This window comes from Canis lupus, chromosome 2 (assembly GCF_011100685.1).
Source record: "Canis lupus familiaris isolate Mischka breed German Shepherd chromosome 2, alternate assembly UU_Cfam_GSD_1.0, whole genome shotgun sequence".
In the NCBI taxonomy this organism is placed as follows: domain Eukaryota; kingdom Metazoa; phylum Chordata; class Mammalia; order Carnivora; family Canidae; genus Canis; species Canis lupus.
In genome coordinates, this window is record NC_049223.1 from 65,147,799 (window position 1) to 65,165,493 (window position 17,695).

At 46.8% G+C, this 17,695-nt stretch overlaps 1 protein-coding gene across 2 annotated transcripts; it reads right to left on the reverse strand.

The window, feature by feature from the left end:
• Positions 1-785: 785 nt before the first annotated feature.
• C2H16orf78 (chromosome 2 C16orf78 homolog) lies at positions 786-15,233 on the reverse strand. Of its 2 annotated transcripts, none has more exons than XM_038531097.1 (5): positions 14,926-15,233; positions 11,953-12,063; positions 11,376-11,502; positions 3,425-3,683; positions 786-1,084 (listed from the first exon to the last, which is right to left on the reverse strand). In XM_038531097.1, exons 1-5 carry the CDS (start codon positions 15,073-15,075, stop codon positions 937-939), a joined length of 795 nt encoding a protein of 264 aa, XP_038387025.1. In that variant the 5' UTR covers positions 15,076-15,233; the 3' UTR covers positions 786-936. The 2 variants fall into 2 exon arrangements, with proteins under 2 accessions (XP_038387025.1, XP_038387026.1); XM_038531098.1 differs by having other exon boundaries at positions 11,953-12,060; positions 14,926-15,232.
• Between the last annotated feature and the right edge of the window lie 2,462 nt (positions 15,234-17,695).

A 17,695-nucleotide genomic window follows, 5' to 3' on the forward strand; every position in this document is an offset into this window, starting at 1 on the left:
GTTGTACCTGTGTGAATCTGTTCCTAGTATATGTGTCTGTTTCTGTATCTAGTGATAACTCTGTTAAGAAATGTAATCACGAGGTCATTTCAGAGTTAATAAAACACTAGTGTATAGTGTGCTGCAGGTGGTCCTGTCTGCCAAGCGACCCTGGCTTGGGGTTGCTGATAAGTGTTCCTTTCTCAGTGTTATCTATAAATCTTGGGGCTCACTGTAGGCTTATTTGGTTAGAATGCCAAGAAGCTGAGTTGGAGGCTTGTGCCTGTCGAGTCCGCACAGGAAAGCCCTCTGGACCCTAGGAGAGCACCCAGGTGGCCCTAGTTGCTGGGGTAGGACAAGATGTCTCCTGTTCATTCATTTCCCCTCCCTTTTCCAGTTCCTGCTGAACCCCAGAGGAAGCCTGCAACCCAACTCTGCAGGGGCACTTGGGGTCTGAAAGGTGAGGCTCCTGCAGCACACCCTCCTTGAGGGCCTGGGAGCACCAAGCAGTCCCTTGAAAATGTGGCATTCACTTCCCCACAGAACCAAGTCCTGCATGGGCAGGGGTGGGGGTGGTGTGTGAGACCTTCGGTGTGTGTGTAAAATAAAAATAAAATAAAATAAAATAAAATAAAATAAAATAATAAAATAAAATAAAATAAAATAAAATAAAATAAAATAAAAATAAGACTACTTTTCTAAGAAGGCTTTTCTACAGAATCTGCTTTTGGTGGGGGGGAAGGTCCATAGTTCCTTCTAAATTGGTTCTGATCCGAGTCAAGGACAAACGCTACATGAACACAATGATCCATGCAGTTTAGCCTTGTTTGCTAATCACGACCATCTAAAAGGGATGCACCAGGTTTGAAGGACTTGGTGTGCCATACCAGAGGATGTTGTGTGGGGGGCGAGGGCCCAACACAGAGGGACCCTGAGGTGGCCGGGGAGACGAGCTGCTTAGAGGGCTATGCTGGGGTTTGGGGCGAACACCTTTTTGGCATCTATCTCTCCTTCGACCATGTGGGGATGGATGTCCACATTCATGCCTGCATCCTTGCACAGCTTGAGCAAGGTTCGAATGTTGTTCTTGGACAACCTCAGGTATCTGTGCAAGACAAGGCCAAATGGGTTAGTTAGTTGAGTGTGGAGTCCTCGTAGCTTCAACCTTTATTGAAAAGAGCTTAGATTTAAGCAGTGTGGGGTCTCTAAAGAGAACTGACTCTGTAGATGTTTCTGGAACTGACAGAGGTCTTATCAAAGAGTGGGATACCCCACAGAGTTGGTAGGAGTTTTTACCGGTGTAACTCTTTTGGAAATTAATTCGGCAACATCTGTTCCAGGCACCGTCCCCATCCCCACAAGTCCCCCCACAAGTCAGTATCTTTGACTCAGGAACTCCACTCAGGCCTTCAACTAATCCCAAGAAAAGAAGCCAATGGAATGAAAAACTACATAAATGAAAGTGTTCGTTTCGGGGTTATCAACAATAGGAAAAGAGGAAATTCCATCCACAGAGGAGTGGTTAAGCAAATAATGGAATATCCATCTCAAGGACCCTTCTGCCAGCATTAACATGGCATTGGAAGAAGCAGGTGCACTATGGTGATGGCGATGCATTATGCCACATGGGGAGAGATGCAGTGGTCAGGACTTCCATCACTGCCAGGTGTGTCTAATCTCAGTGATGCCAAGGCCTGGGCAAAATACAGAACAGTGGCAATAAAAGCTGAGTAAAATTGTAGGAAAGGTGAGTATTTTCTTTTAATAATATTCAAACAAAAAATTAGGCCGTTGATTTAAAATCTTAGCTAAAGCCCCACAATCCTGACTTGTACTGGAGAGAAGTGATGCCGTCAATGCTGTGTTGTCCAGAGAGATGCTCTACCATCATATCCTCAGAGCTCTTAGTTCTACAAGGGGCTTTGACCTCGTTCTTAGCTCTAGAATAAGGAGAAGGGTCTCCTACTCAGGCCACCTGCTGCTTAGTCACTTTGCTACAGACGATGGAGGAGGAGCTGCATATTGATATAACCCGGGTTTTCTACCCACTGGGAATGGTCTCCTTGTCCTTCAAGATCTGCCCAGAGCTTACCTGTTCTTACAGACATCTTACACCCCTTTCCACAGCCCCATGTCTGGACTACCTTTCCCTCACAGCGCCAGGCAGGGTCTGTCCCCTTCCCTTCCTTGCCAACCCAGCCCTATAGGGTCTCACACAAATGTACACGTGAGCACTCGCTAGGATCCCATTCTGGACGATTTCGTCTTTGTCTTGAATGTTTTTCTAATGGCTCATCAGAGGCCATCTTTCCCAATATTCTCCCTCTCTCCTTGGCAGGCAGGGGCCCTGCCCAAATCTCTTTTCTGCCCACCCTGAAGCCCAGGTAGGCTGTCCATTGGCCAGAGTCAATGAGAATCAACCCATCAAAGTGAAAGCCATAACCAAAGTCATCCATCCATGGAAAGGTCAAGCAAAAAGCTCCCTTCAGGGCAGCCTGGGTGGCTCAGCGGTTTAGTTCCATCTTCGGTCCAGGGCATGGTCCTGGAGACTTGGGATCAAGTCCCATGTCAGGCTCCCTGCATGGAGCCTGCTTCTCCCTCTGCCTATGTCTCTGCCTCTCTCTCACTGTGTCTCTCATAAATAAATAAATAAAATCTTTTTTTTTTAAAGCCCCCTCCGGTTGGGGAGGTTGCCACATCCATCTCTCAGCCAGTCAGCGAACAGAGTAGCACTTTGTAATGGGGTCACTGGATGCCAGGCATCTGAGGCCATCTGAAACCTACAGATGAGCTCACTGCTGTTCAGTCTACAAGGACATGCACATCATTGTGTTGTCTGTTTCTTCTACTGAAGTTTCTGAGCCTTGCTAGCATTGGGCTTGGGGGGGGGGGTGGTTCCTGATAAATAAGATGAAGGGCAAGTGAGGAGGAAGATCTCTGGTAAGAGCGGTAAATACCAAAGGGCTTCACCCGTAGTACCCTGGGATGTCTAAGACCCCACAAGTAGCAGGTAGCCATGTGTGGGTGGATGGTGGCCACAATCTGGGGGATGGTGGCTACAATCGCCAGCAACTCGACAACACCAGCAACCCAAGGCCGCCAACAGCTCAACCAGCAAATCATAGGGGGATTTTTCTCTTAACACTAGGCCACAGACAACTCATTTTTTCTTTTTGATAATGATGTCTATTGTGAGACATGTGGAAATATTGGAAGGGTGGTGCACGGGTCCAAAAGTGTGGCATCAGAATGGCAGGACCCAAATGTCATGCCCATCCCAGAGCTCATCCACCAACTAGCAGGAGAGGCTGCGGGGGAACCCACTGCTTCAGCCCTGGAAGGGCCCCTCGGGACACAAAGAGCGGGGTCCGCCACCCCCGGGGGCCCCAGCCCAGGCTCAGCCCAGGCTCAGCCCAGGCGTCTGGAGCAGTGGGGACCTGCTCACCGGCAGCTCAGCACCTCCTCGGGCTTCAGCATCCTCACCGCCTCGGCCTTGGGCTCCGCGCCCTTCTCCATGAGGCTCCTCAGCTTGCGCTCGTAGGACACGTCGGACGTCCTGCTCATTACCCAGTCTCTCAGGAGGGTGGACTTCCGAGCGCTGAAGGCTGACGGCTCCTGCAGCAGGGAGTCGGCGATGCTTTGGTGGCGGTAGGACAGGGGCCGCTGCGTGGACTCCAGGGCGATGGCGTCCTTGATGTTGATTTCTGAAACGGGAGTTAGAGCTGGCCTGGGGGGCGGGGGGAGGGGGACAAAGCCCTGTCCCGGGGCCCCTGTCCGCAGGGTTCAGCTCCCGCAGCCTTTTCCTCCCTCCAGCGTGGCCCCAGCTCCCCGCCGCCCGCCCCTCCTCCCCCAAGGAACCCCCAGATGGACTTGGACCTGGTGGTTGTTTGGGTGGTTGCTCGACATGCGTTGTTTATGTTTTATTTTTTTAAAAAGGTTTTATTTATTTATTCATGAGAGACGCAGAGAGAGAGGCAGAGACACAGGCAGAGGGAGAAGCAGGCTCCATGCAGGGAGCCCGACGTGGGACTCGATCCCAAGACCCCGGGATCACCACCTGAGCCAAAGCAGATGCTCAACCGCTGAGCCACCCTCGTGCCCCAAGATGGGGTTTTTAAAGGAAAAACAGTTTATTGGATGAAAAAGGAGAACAGTAGGTGCAGGCAGGAGGAACAGCATGTACAGGTGTGAGGAACAGCAGGTGTAGGCAGGAGGAACAACGTGTACAGGTGTGAGGAGCAGCAGGCGCAGGTGTGAGGAACAGCAGGTGTAGGCAGGGGTAACAGCATGTATAGGTGTGAGGAACAACAGGTCTAGGCAGGGGGAACAGCATGTACAGGCAGGGGGAACAGCAGGTGCAGGCAGGGGGAACAGCATGTACAGGTGTGAGGAACAGCAGGTGTAGGCCGGAGGAACAACATGCACAGGTGTGAGGAACAGCATGCGCAGGCAAAGAGAACAGCAGGTACAGGCAAGAGGAACAACATGTACAGATGAGAAATAGCACCTGTGAGAAATAGCAGGTGCAGGCAGGGGGAACAGCATGTACAAGTGTGAGGAACAGCATATGCAGGCAGGGAGAACAGCATGTACAGGTGTGAGGAGCAGCAGGTGCAGGCAGGGGGAACAGCATGTACAGGTGTGAGGAGCAGCAGGTTCAGGCAGGGGGAACAGCATGTACAGGTGTGAGGAACAGCAGGACAGCTGCACACAGACACAAATATATGAACTGTGATGGTGTCTGATGTTACCCAAATACGGGACTTGTACTGAATTAAACACTGTAGGGCTAGTGGGTAAAGAACTTAATTTTTTTCTTCTTTCTAAATTTACCACTAAGTATTTTATAGATTTTTACTGATAAGAATGTGATATTTTCTTCCCATTTCCATTTCTAGAAATGGTACTAGTACAGAGAAAGGACTATCGTCTTTCAATGTATTTTTTCTAGTACACTAACAACAAAACCATATTTTATTATTTCTTTACTAGAATTTCTTGAATTTTATGGCTGTGTAATCATATCAAGGGAAAAAAATGAAAATATCTTCCTTCTAACATTTAGGAAAATGATATGCTCTTCTTGACATATTGCATTTGACAGACTTTCTAACAGTGTCAATAATGATGATAGCAGTCATGCCTCATTTTGTTCCTGATTTTAATTAAAATAATTAGTATTTCATCATTCAGAATGATACTTGACACATTTGGTATGTTCTATAATATTTAGCAGCCTAATTCTTAGTTTACATACAGTTTTTATAAGCAATAATTGCTTGATTCTACTTTTTGCTTTTCTGTCATTTACTGACATGCTCTTATGGTTTTTCCTTTACTTTGTTGATGGAATAAATTATGTTCTTAGATATTCTGATATTGAAAACCTAACCATTCCTAACCTGCTATAAGAAATCCCATTTGTCACCAAATTCTACACATGAAACTAATACTGCACTATATGTGAGCTAACGAATTTAAATAAAATCTTGAAAATAAATAAATAAATAAATAAATAAATAAATAAATAAATAAACTTTATTCTCTTAAAAAAAAAAGAAATCCCATTTGGTCATGGCATGTTATTGATTTCATACACTGATGTATTTTCACACATGTATTTGGTATATTAGCTAAAATTTTAATATATTTTTTGCATCTATATTATTTCTTTGCAAATATTTTAATACTATGGTTCTGATGGCTTGTTGGATTAATGCAGAAGTGTCTGTAGTTTACATGGTCTGGAGTAGCTGAAGCAACATTAGGATTGTTCGTTCCTGAAAAGGCAAACAGAACCTAGTGTGAAGCCTTTTGTCTTGGTGACTTGTTCAGTGGTAAAGCGTCAATCACCTTTCAGTTTTTACTTCAGAAATTACTGTCTTCAAATTTCTTTATTCTATCACTTTTAATAATTTATTGTGGGAGTGGAAATTATTCTAGGTTTTCAAATATATCATAGAGAGGTGCATCTAGTGTTCTATTATCGCTCAGTTACATATTTCTCATCTTTGCTTATGTAATCTTTCTCATATCAAATCTTGGATTGATTAATTGATTAATTGATTTAGCATGAGCAGGAGGAGGGGCAGAGGGAGGGAATCTCAAGCAGACTCCCTGCTGAGCTCAGAGCCTGTTGCAGGGCTGGATCTCACAACCCTGAGATCATGAGCTCAGCTGAAACCAAGAGTCAGATAGATGCTCAGTCAACTGAGCCACCTAGGCACCCCTTTACTCTTCTTTTGAACAGTTGTCATGAGGTGTTTATACTATTTATCACTTGCTTTTCAGAAAGCTAGCTTTGGATTTATCCTTTTGACTACTTTTTATCTTGGGTTTCATTAATCTCAGCTGGTATTTAATGTATGAAAACTCTTTTTCTCATATTATTTCTCCTATCTTATTGTAAATAAAGAATTGCTAAAAGTATTCATTTTTTTCTTTTTTTGTATTATAAAGACAAGAATTATTAATTTTAGTTGTTACCATAAATTTTCTTCTGAGAATAGATTTTGCCTTTGTTCTCATAGGTTTTGGTAAGAAACAGGAGCATATTTATAAGCTTTGTTTTCTCTGGTACAGGGTATTGTAGGAGTTTTTTCTTAATTTCTGACTGTTAAGTTGGGAATATCGTTTAATTTAAACTGTATTTCTAGTTATTGCTTTAAGATAATGTAGGTTGCCTTAAAATCTTTACTTTCTCAATGTTAATATTTTCTTAGTGGTAAATATGCGGATGAACTTTGTAGATATTCTTTGGCCACACAAAAATGCCTTCTGTATTCAAATATAAAGTTATGTCTATTTGATTCTAAAAGAGGTATATTAAAATCTCCCACTATAACTGTAGTTTTATTAGGTTCTTTTTGCAGTCTCAATAGTTATCTACTTAATTACTGTATTTTTTGGTATGTGTAGGCTTATGATTATTACTTATTCTCCTTAACATTTAAAAATATCCTTTTACTCTATGTGTTTCCTTTATCCTTAATTCCACCTCATGTGTTTGCACTTCTTGTTAAGTCTTGGCTTATCCTTTTGTTTTCAAACTTTCTATACTAAATCTGATTTTAAGTGTATCTAGATTCTGATTTTTAAACCAATTATTTCTAGTTTAGTACCTCTGCTCTCACCTAGAGCATTTTTTTTCCCTTTTTTTTCCCTTTGTAAGTAAGTCATTCTTCCTGTAAGGCTACAAGATTTCATCAATAAAGTTCAAGAATTTTACTGAGCTCTGTCTAGGGGGAATGAGTCTAGACCTCCCACAGTTATATAAATGGAGCAGTAGCCACCTGGAAAGAGGCTGTGATTTGCCCAAGGTCTCATATGAATTAGTGGCTGAATTGGGACTCTGTATACCCAGTTTGGTGCTCTGGACTGCCAGCAGGTCCCTGGCCAGGGAGCCTTAACAGATTCTGTTTATACATAGTGAAAACTGGTGCTATGTTCCAGAGGAATCATGAGCTGCCTATCCTCATCAACACAAATGGAAAATCCCTTGGAGAAAGAACCATAGCTTTTTCTGAGATATCTGAGCATCGCCTGCGTCCAGGTAGGTCTCATGTAGAAAAGAAGAACACTACTATAAATTGTAATGATAATTAAACATATGAACTAATATTTATTGAGTGACTTGTGTGCCAGGCAGTGCTCAAAGAGCTTTCCAGGGAGGGTGGCACTACAGTCTCACAACCATATCATGCCCATTTAACAAATGAGAAACTGAGGATCAGAGAGATTAAGTCATGTGCCCTAGACACCAGAGCTGATTAGTGGTGGATCCAGGGAAATGTGAACATAGAATATGGTCCCTTTTTCTGGGCACCCATCCTGGGTACTGTCTGGGTAAAAATGACATATTCCTGAATCTGCGGCTGAATAGTCGCTGTGTTTGAGACTCCAGAGGCTGACTGTGCTCATGGAGACAGAGGGTATTATTGCCTTCTAGACCTTGGCAATAGGGATGCACTCCTGCTCTGGCATCTACAGAATGACTTTCTCTCCCTGGGCATAGGTACCCGGGGAGAGAAAGCCAAGTGAATTCCATTTTTTTAGTCCAGCTTCTCAGACTTTGCCAAGATTTACTTTGGAAAAATATTCCAATTGCTTTCCCAGGCTCTTCTGCTGGCCCAAAGATGGAGTGACCTTTTACGAATTCAAAATCAACATGGTGGCCCTCAGAAGGGCCCAGGAGGGTGGTGAAAAAGGAAGGGAAAACAGAAAAGACTGTTTTCAGGGAACTAAAGGGAGGAGAGGCCGCAGGGAGAGGGCAGTGGCCCTGGAGCACAGTGTCATTGTGGCAGCAGGCTGTTGCCTCCTGGATATGGTGGCGGGGGGGTCAGTGGTGGGATGTGGGATGTGGTGGGAGGTGGCATTTCAGCTGTTAAGAGAAGTGAACGGGAGGTTTGTGAAAATGAGGAGGGGGGCAAAGATGAAATGGTCAGCTTTGAGGAGCACTGTGTTCCACATCGGGGCTGTCACTGCTGTTTTCAATCAGCTTTGGGGTTCTGGAGCTGGAGACACTTATATGTCACTCATTTGGGACACACAGAGTTTCACACAGATTTTGATTTTGTGGCCGTCCCAACACTAAAACTGTGGACGAGTGGGAGTTGTTGTGTCTGTACAGATGGAGGGGTCACATTCAGTGTTGAGGCTGCTGGTCATTCCTCACAGACTCTTGCTCACCGGATCACACAGAAACTTGGCATCGAGAGTGCAAGGGGCTCACTCTGCTGAGAGGGAAACCTGGACAGGTGGGGGATCCGGCTCTTGACAAGGACTCCGATGGTTCCAGTACTGACTGGGGCGGAGGAGGCCAGAACTAGGAGTCTGGTCTAGAATACCCTTCCTTGATCCACAGGTATCTCCACTTGGACTCCTGCCATTGCCCTTTAACTGGCTCCATGCCCTTCCTAGGCGCCGCCTTGTGTTGAACTTGACTCCCACTCATTGTAGGCCTCTTGCTGGCCTGCACAGGAAGCTCCCCTTGCTGTGCTCAGACTCAGCCCTGACCCAGTTCCTGGGTCCCCCACTCGGATGCCCAGGTGGTTCCTGGGTGCCTCCGAGCACCTGTGGCGACTGAGCACCTGCTGCCCTCCAGTGGCTATTTGTTGCGTTACATTAGGTCGGACAAAACCGACCCTCTTTGAACCGGGTGGACTTGTCTTGGGGGGGTCGGGAGAGGGGTGGGTACTGCAGAGAAACCAAAGAACTGCTAAGTCAGTCCGCCCTGCTGGCGTTTTTGTGCAGTTATGAAAAGGATTATTTAATCAGCTGGTACGTGAGTTTCTCTTAGGGAAGGAACTGCCTTTGTTTAGGAAAATATCTTGATAGACATCTTTTGAGGGTTTAAGACAGTGGAACAAAGGAAAGTAAGTGGTCCTTCCAGGTAGCAAGCCAGTGGGAACCGTGGCGTGAGGACAACAGAGCCTGGAGGAAAGGGAAGAGGAAAGAGAGAGGAAGATGTGGAGCGAGGCAGGCCCAGGACACCAGCCAAGCGCCCAGGGGGGTGCAAAATTTAAGGAGGTGTTCACCCTGAGGCTCCCGTAAGTGCAGAGTCCAGAGGGGGAGTGACTCCTGAAACCTTGCGCCTTGGGTGCCTGGCTCGCCTTGGGTGCCTGGCTCGGCTCCTTCAGGTTCCTGTGCTGGGGCGAGGGAAACACCCAGAGGTCACCCCTGCAGGCAAATGCAGCCAGGGAACTCCTGGTGGCAGGGGAGGAAGGACTCTGAGAACCCTTGAGAGGGTTTTGTGATCAATTTTTTTTTTTAAGATTTTATTTATTTATTCATGACAGACACACAGAGAGAGGCAGAGACCCAGGCAGAGGGAGAAGCAGGCTCCATGCAGGGAGCCCGACGTGGGACTCGATCCCTGGACTCCAGGATCACGCCCTGGGCTGAAGGCAGGACTAAACCGCTGAGCCACCCAGGGATCCCTCAACTTCTGTTTTCTGTATAAATCTGCCACGAAATTCTTTCCCTCTGCTGCTCCAAACCTTCAGTAAAGTCTGTTTACACACAAAGGGTTCACGTGAGAGGTTTGGGGGGAAACGGGGCCGTGTTCTGTGTCTGTGTCTGCGGTGGCAAGGAGCAGGGAAAAGGGAACGACCCCCGGAATCGAGAGCCGCAGGTGCTCAGAGGCTCAGCGGAGCTAGGACTTGGGAGCCAGACTTGCACCCGGAGTCACAGAAAACTTGGGAAAGGTGTCGGGCCCCCCGTAGGCTGTATGTCAATCTATCTGTAACTATATCTAAACTTTTTATTTTGGAGTAATTTTAGATTTGCTGATGGGTTGCAAAAATGGTTTCCCGAATGCTAACATCTTACGCAAGCAGGACGCGTTTATCAAAACTCAGAAATTAACACAGGCGCATAACAGCTTTTTTGGATTTCGCCAGTTTTCCCACTAAAGCGCGGTTCCAGGATTCAGTCCAGGATCCTGCACGGCATTTAGAGCCAATCATATTTAAATCTGACAGGCAAGTGAGCGCAATTTGGTTTCATTGGCTTCGGTGTATTAAATGAGAAGGAAAGAAAAGGACGTTTTGCGGGGCACAGTGGGAGCAGTTCTGCGCAGGCGAACTGGCAGCGGCTGCTCAAACGCTTTTGCCGGCTCCCCCTTTGGGCTAACTGGGATCCCTTCCGCCGTTCTTTAACCACACACCTCGCTCCCAAGAAGCCAGGCACAATTAAAGCAATTGTTTTTCCAGCACCAGGGTCCAGCCCCCCTGAGCATTTTAGCAAATTTTTCTTTTCTTAGAAATCGCTATTTGCCCCCTGTTTATTGAGCACCTAGTCTGTATCAGGCTACATGCTTTATATGCCTCATCTCACGGATACGCTACTGCGAGGCGAGTCGTGTTACCGTCCCATATTGTAGACGTGAACGCTGAGCCCCGGAGATGGAGCGGCTGACTCACCCCAGACTGCACGACTCTGAGTTCGCTGCAGAGTGGTGGGGCCAAGGTTCGAACCCGGGCAGCTCTGGGAACCGGAGATCTAGCATGACCTAAGCTTGCCTCTTCTTGGGTGTGAGCAACACCTGGTAGGTCTCGAGCCAGCAGGTGAGGTCCCTTTGTGCTACTCTGATGTTGTCACGTACCTAATTAGATAATTTGGAGCTCACGGACTGGGGCAGGCCCATGAAGGCTGGCCTCCTGAGCAGAGAGCCCCAGGTGTGGGCCGAGCCTAGACATCCCCTCGTCTGCTGCCTGGGTCATACCTGGCTGATGGTGTCATCCCTACAGAGCCGTGTGGCCTCTATGACCATCCACAGTGGCCAGGTTGTCGCGGACACTGCTGCCCTAAGAGCAGAGTGAGCCTCACGTCCCTCTGAGAGGCAGGTGATCATGGGGGACGATCCTGGCACTGCAGGACCGAGGTGCGTCCCTTACCGGATTTCCTGGGGCCATCCTTGGTGTAGTTGCCAGGAATTATGCTGAGGCGGGGTCCCTTCGGGTCTATACTGTAGAGCCTTCGGTACATGATGGGGTCCCCGTTCTTGGCGACGTGACTGGAGGGCTTGGAGGGGAGCGGGGGGAGAAGTCAAGGCATGAGGAATAGGACTGGGCAGGGCCCCTCCACCCCGAAATGAGTGACTGCAAGGGTTTGCTGAAAGGCAGGCAAAGTGGCCCAAGGAGAGGCCTCTCTGGGCCCTGGGACAGGTCAGCGGGGCAGGGATGGCATGTTGGTGGCTGCTCAGCCACGTCTCGCTTTCCGGCGTGCTATCTCAGAGGGGGGCAGGAGCAGGTGGGCCGCACCTGGGAAGAAGGCCCCTTAGCACAGGAGTGCCAGTCTCCACGGGGCAGGCAGTTTTGGGGGGGGGATGCGAAGTGGGGGGGGTGCGGTGATTCATTTGGGTATTCCTGTGGGGCAGGAGCAGACTTCAGAGCCTTAAATTTAAGAAACGCAACCAGGCACTGTGCAGGAGCAGAGCAGGTACCCCTCCTGAACGTGGGGGGCCCGTGTTACCTTCTTGATGAATGCCCCCTGGGGTTTTCCTTTCTGCTGTTTCTGGATGTTTTGGGTTTTCTTTTCTTCCTTTCCATTTACTTTCGGTAGCACTATCCCCTTGGGTTTCTGCTTTTGAAAAAAAGAGGATTGCCCTGTGACTGCCAAGTGGTCAGAGGCCACTTTGGCTCCCACAGAGGGGTGGCCCCCTGGCCAGCGGGCTGCCCCCTCCCCACCACCAGATTTGGCCCCCACTCTGGTACTTCGGGCCCCCTCACCATTGTCCTGCCTCCAGACATGCCCCGGTGTAATGTCACTGCCCTCCCAGAACAACCTTCTAAACCTCAGGTCTGGCTGTGCCTCCCAACCTCAGAAGCCATCACTGGCTCCCTATTACCCTCTACACAAGGGCCCCCTCTCCCCAAGCTGGTAGGAATTCCTTCTGGCTCCCAAATAGCCTGCATAGCTGTTGCCATGGCCTGTGGTCTGAAGCCACAGGAGGGCTGCCCTGTCTCAGAGTCGGGCCAGGACACTCCCTCTGTCCCCAGAGCTCCCTTCTGGCCTGACCTCTCCCCATCCAGCCCATCATCACAATTCATCCTACCTTTCTCTTTCCCTAGGTGCTCCTCAGGGCATATGTGACTTTCTTTCTTTCTTTTCTTTCTTTCTTTTCTTTCTTTCTTTTTTATTTTATTTTATTTTATTTTATTTTATTTTATTTTATTTTATTTTATTTTATTTTATTTTATTTTATTATTTATTCATGAGAGACACAGAAAGAGGCAGAGACACAGGCAGAGGGAGAAACAGGTTCCTCACAAGGAGCCCGATATGGGACTCAATCCCCAGACCTGGGATCACGGTCTGAGCCAAAGGCAGACACTCAACTGCTGAGCCTCCCAGGTGGCCCATATATGGACTTTCTTGTGCACCTGCCTGGCCCTCTACTCCCACCAGGCAGGCAGGGAGGACGCATTGGTTAGGGAGCTCCAGGGTCCAGGGGGGAGGGGCCGTAGAGGGTTGGGGGGACAAAGCCCCTCGAGGAAGGCTGAATCTACATGGTCTCCGCTTAGGGTGTGCTGCTTGTGGTTGTGTGAACATGCCGGCTGGGACTGGTCTCCAGGTCAGGTGCCTGGTGAGGATCCTGCTCGGCTGCTTGGTGGCAGAGGAACCACGGCTTGGTTTCCTCATCCGAAGATGGAAGGAATAGTAGGATCTACGTCCTAGGGTTATTTTGAGAAATTAATGAATCACTATGTGGAGACCAGGAGAAGGGAGAGGAGACCACAGACAGGCTCCCTCCAACCAGCTCCACTAAAGGGCGCCCTCCACCTGTGCTGCCTGAGAGCTGCCACAGAACCATCGTCTTTCTCAGGAGCTTCTTTCATTAAAAAAAATAAGATAAATTAAATTTGCCAACATATAGTATAACACCCAGTGCTCATCCCATCAAGTGCCCATCACCCAGTTACCCCACAGGAGCTGCTTTCAAAAGCCAGGTGCCTCTGGGAAGGATAATAACGCCTGAAGATTTCATTGTATTTTCAATTTAAATTTGTTCCCTCCCTGAGTCCAAAATTATTTCCAGTAAAAGCCACATAAGAGGTAAAGCTGTGAAAACATTATTAGAATATGATCTTCGTGAGAAGAGACGCATGTTAATCACAGAAGTGAATATAAATTTCCGTGATTGATACTGAGTTCCAAGTGACTCAGCAGTCGAAATGGGGGGCAGGGGGTAGCCCATCCATAAATCATTAAATGCACCTTAATGTGAAATATGTTTATCAGATGTGTTGTTGTATGTTTGACGGAACTGGCACTCCAGATCTTTCTGAACATAAATTTCAAGTAAGCATATAAACAGACGGGAGCTTTTTGGAAAGGCAGGGGTACCATAGTGGTTGGAGCAGAGAAGGTGGGGGTGGCTATGGGGAGTTACTCTGACAAAGCCCATGAGCTTGAGAACAGGAGAAATCTGAGTTCGAGCCCCGGCTTGTCCCTTTATTAATTCTATGAGCTCAAGCAAATGACTACTCTGCCCCCCACTCAGCTTCCTTATTACCACCTCACTTGAGCTGAGGGGTAAGAATGGTGCCTACCTTGTAGCCCCGCGGGGAGCAGGCAACAAGCTAACTCATGTGCGATGCTAAGCTCGGGGCCTGGCACACAGTAGATGCTTAATAAACATTGTCATTAGGAATGCCATGTTTCACCCATTTTTCTCTGGGGGCTGGGGAATTCAAGGTCCAGTGGCATCCTCTACAGAGGGGACCATTTGCTAAGGACATGGCTTGAGTTTCCATAGATGATGGGCCTGGGGGAACTCTGGGGGAAACTGAGGCAAAACTGCCATAGTTCCTCGAGAAAGAGGGAAGGGCAGTACACAGACTGATAGTGTGTCTCCCCCCACCCCAACTCATATGTTGAAATTCTAACTTCCAGTGTGATGGTGTTAGGAGGTGGGGCCTTGGGAAGGTGGTTAGATTGTGAGTGGGGAGCCCTCATGAATGGGCTCTGTGCCCTTATAAGAGACCAGGGACACTGGGTGGCTCCATGGTTGAGCATCTGCCTTCAGCTCAGGGTGTGATCCTGGGGTCCTGAGATTGAGTCCTACATTGGGCTCCCCACAGGGAGCCTGCCTTGCCCTCTGTCTATGTCTCTGCCTCTCTCTGTGTGTCTCTCATGAATAAATAAATGAAATCTTAAAAAATAAATAATAAAGGAAAGAAATGTAGTCACCTGGAAAGATAGCATCCGCTTCTTCAGGCTCTGTGGGAGGGTAGGAGCCTAACTACTTGAGCGACAGCTGGCAAACACAGCCCGCCTAACCCCATGGACAACCTCCCCTCTCCCCGAGGATTATTCTTCCCATTTACTCCCATGCTTAAAGCTCCTCCCACCTCCTGGTTTCTGGGAGTCAAATTCCATCTCTCCCCTCTTGTAATAGTCTGGAGTCCATCTGCCCTACAGTTTTGCTTGGACAGCACACACCTGGAAAATGAGTCTTTTCTTCCCCTGTCTCCGCTCCAGCCACTCCAGCACCCGCGTGAGGTCAGACATCCGCCTCTCCTCGGCGGTCCTCCACATGGACTTCCTCTCTGTGGGTGTCACGTCCTTTAGGGGCTCCGATTTCTCTGTCATTTTGAAGTCCTGGCTGTGTGTTTGGTGGGAAGGTGGCACGCTCTGGCTTGGCTGACCCCTGTGTCTCTAGAAGCTGGCCCGGAGGGCCTCAGACGTGACCTTTAGGATGTGAATGTAAAAGGCAGATGTAGGCCAACAGCTGGGATGATGGCTTTCAAGGGTGGGAGGCCTGGAGGGTGATTGTGAGGTCACTGTCCGGCTGGCCCGTGGGGTCAGAGTGGGGCACAACATCGGCTTCCCCACATGGCCACTGCCCCTCTGTAGGCACTGTCCCTCATCTGGAACCCACCACAGCCTCCCTTATGGCCTCTCCACCTCTACTTCCATAGAGATCTTAAACAAAGGTCACGTATCTCCCTTTCTCAAAAAAACTTCAGTGGCTCCCTGCAGCCTATAAAAAAAATCTAAATTCCTCAGTTTGGTACCCAGGCTTTTCACAATGTGTTAGAATGAAGATTTTTATAGTCTCAATAACTTTTGTGTTCATTGAGCAGATAGTTATCAGATATCTACTATATGCCAGGCACAGTCTTGGCGACACAATGCAAAATAACATAGCCAGACTTCCTAAAACATACAGGCTAGTGGGAAAGAGAAAGCTGCTGTCAAATGACTCTATGAATCCATAATGGCAAGTGAAAATGAGCACTCTGAAGGAAAGAAATGTGATTCTGGAAGCTAGGCCAAACAAGAGAATTACATTTGGATGTGTGGTGGGTGGGTTACCACTCAAGCTCAGAGCTAAAGGGTAAGTAGGTCTCTGTGGGGACTCAAGCACATGCAAAGGCCCTGTGGCAGGATCGAAGCACAACAGACTTGAAGACTAACAGAAGGGCAAAGTCTAGAGCACCAGGTAGTGCTGGAGACGTGTGCAAAAGCCAGAGAAAATGACCTTGGAAGCCACAGATGTGCTCAAATGGTGAAGGAAGGGGAAAACAATAAAGGGGTTCAAAAAGAGAGGAAAGATTGATAATATCAAGCTTCTTTTTTTTGTTTGTTTGTTTTAGTAAACATTTATGGAAGGAAACAATGTACACAGAAATGTTCCAGAATCAGGGACACCTGGGTGGCTCAGCAGTTGAACATCTGCCTTCAGCTTGGGCAGTGATCCCAGGGTCCTGGTCATGGTCTCCCTCTAAGGGTAAACACTATCCTCACTGCTAATTTCATAGGTTTGTTTTGTCCATTAGAGTTTTACAAATGGAAATGTTTACATGTAGTCTTTGGTAGCTGGCTTCATTCATTTTACAAATATATTTTCAGGGTTTTAACAATGGATTCTATTAGCCTTTATGTATGTGGAAATGTCTATATTTTATCTTCATTTTTGGAGAAAGATTTGCTGGGTAGTAGAATTCTTGGTTACCAGTCCCCCAACCCGCCAGCATTTTGCATATGCCATTTCACTGCCTTCTGTTCTCCATTGTTTTGAGGGGGAAGTTTGCTGTTAATCATGTCACTCCCCTACACATGCAAGTAATTTTCCTTTTGCTGATTTTTTCTCTCTGTTCTTGTCTTTTAAATTTTACTATGGTGTGTCTGGGTGTGGCTCTCTTTGTGTTTATTCTCTTTGGGGCTTGCTGAACTTTTGGGTTATGTGTTTAATGTTTCCATCCAAACCTTGGCCATTGTTTTTCCCCTTATTTTTCTCTGTTCCTTTTTCTCTCTACTTCTGGAACAGTCATTACATATCTGTTGATGTGCTTAATGTCCCATTTTGGGGGGACAAAAAATTAAAGTTTTCTTTTTTCTAAGCTTTAAAAAATTTGATACCGAGAGTGATAGCGAGAGAGCATGAATGGGGGGAGGGGCAGAGGGAGAGACTCTCAAACAGACTCCCCACTGAGTGCAGAGCCTGCCAAGGGGCTCGATCTCATGATCCTGAGATCATGACGTGAGCCAAAACCAAGAATCAGATGCCTAACCAACTGAGCCACCCAAGTGCCCCTGTGCTCTAAAGTTTTGTTTATTTTTATTCAATAATTTTTCCCTGTTCTTAGATTTTTCTAAGATAATTTCTATCATCTTAGAAAGTTCCTATCAATCTATCTCCAAGTACACTAATTCTTTCTTCCTAATATAATCTTTTGTTGAATCTTTATAGTATAATTTTCATTTCAATTTTACTTTTCAACCCCAGAATTTCCCTGTTTTGAAAAATTAATTTGTCCTCTTATTTAGAATTTATGTTTATTCATTGTTGTCATACTTTCATTTAAAATTTTAAGCATCATTAATTTTAATTCTTTGGCCATATTTATAAGTAGTTATTTGAGGTGTTTGCTAAATCTAACATCTGAGAAAACTCAGAGACGGTGTCTATTGACAGATGTTTTTCTGAGTATGTCTCAGACTTTCCTATTTCTTTGCATATCTTGTAATTTTTTTGTTGAAAACTGGACACTAAAAAATATTGTAGCAACTTTGGATTCTGATTCCTGCCAGGTTTATCATTGCTGTTTTTTTCCCTGTGTTTATTTATTTAATAACTTACCCAGACTCTGTGAATCAGACAATTCCTGTCATAGGAATCTGGGAATCCTGTCTTCCTCATGGTGTGAAGCAATTGAAGTTTCTGATTAGTTTTTTTTTTTTTAATTTTTCTTTTTATACTTTAGTC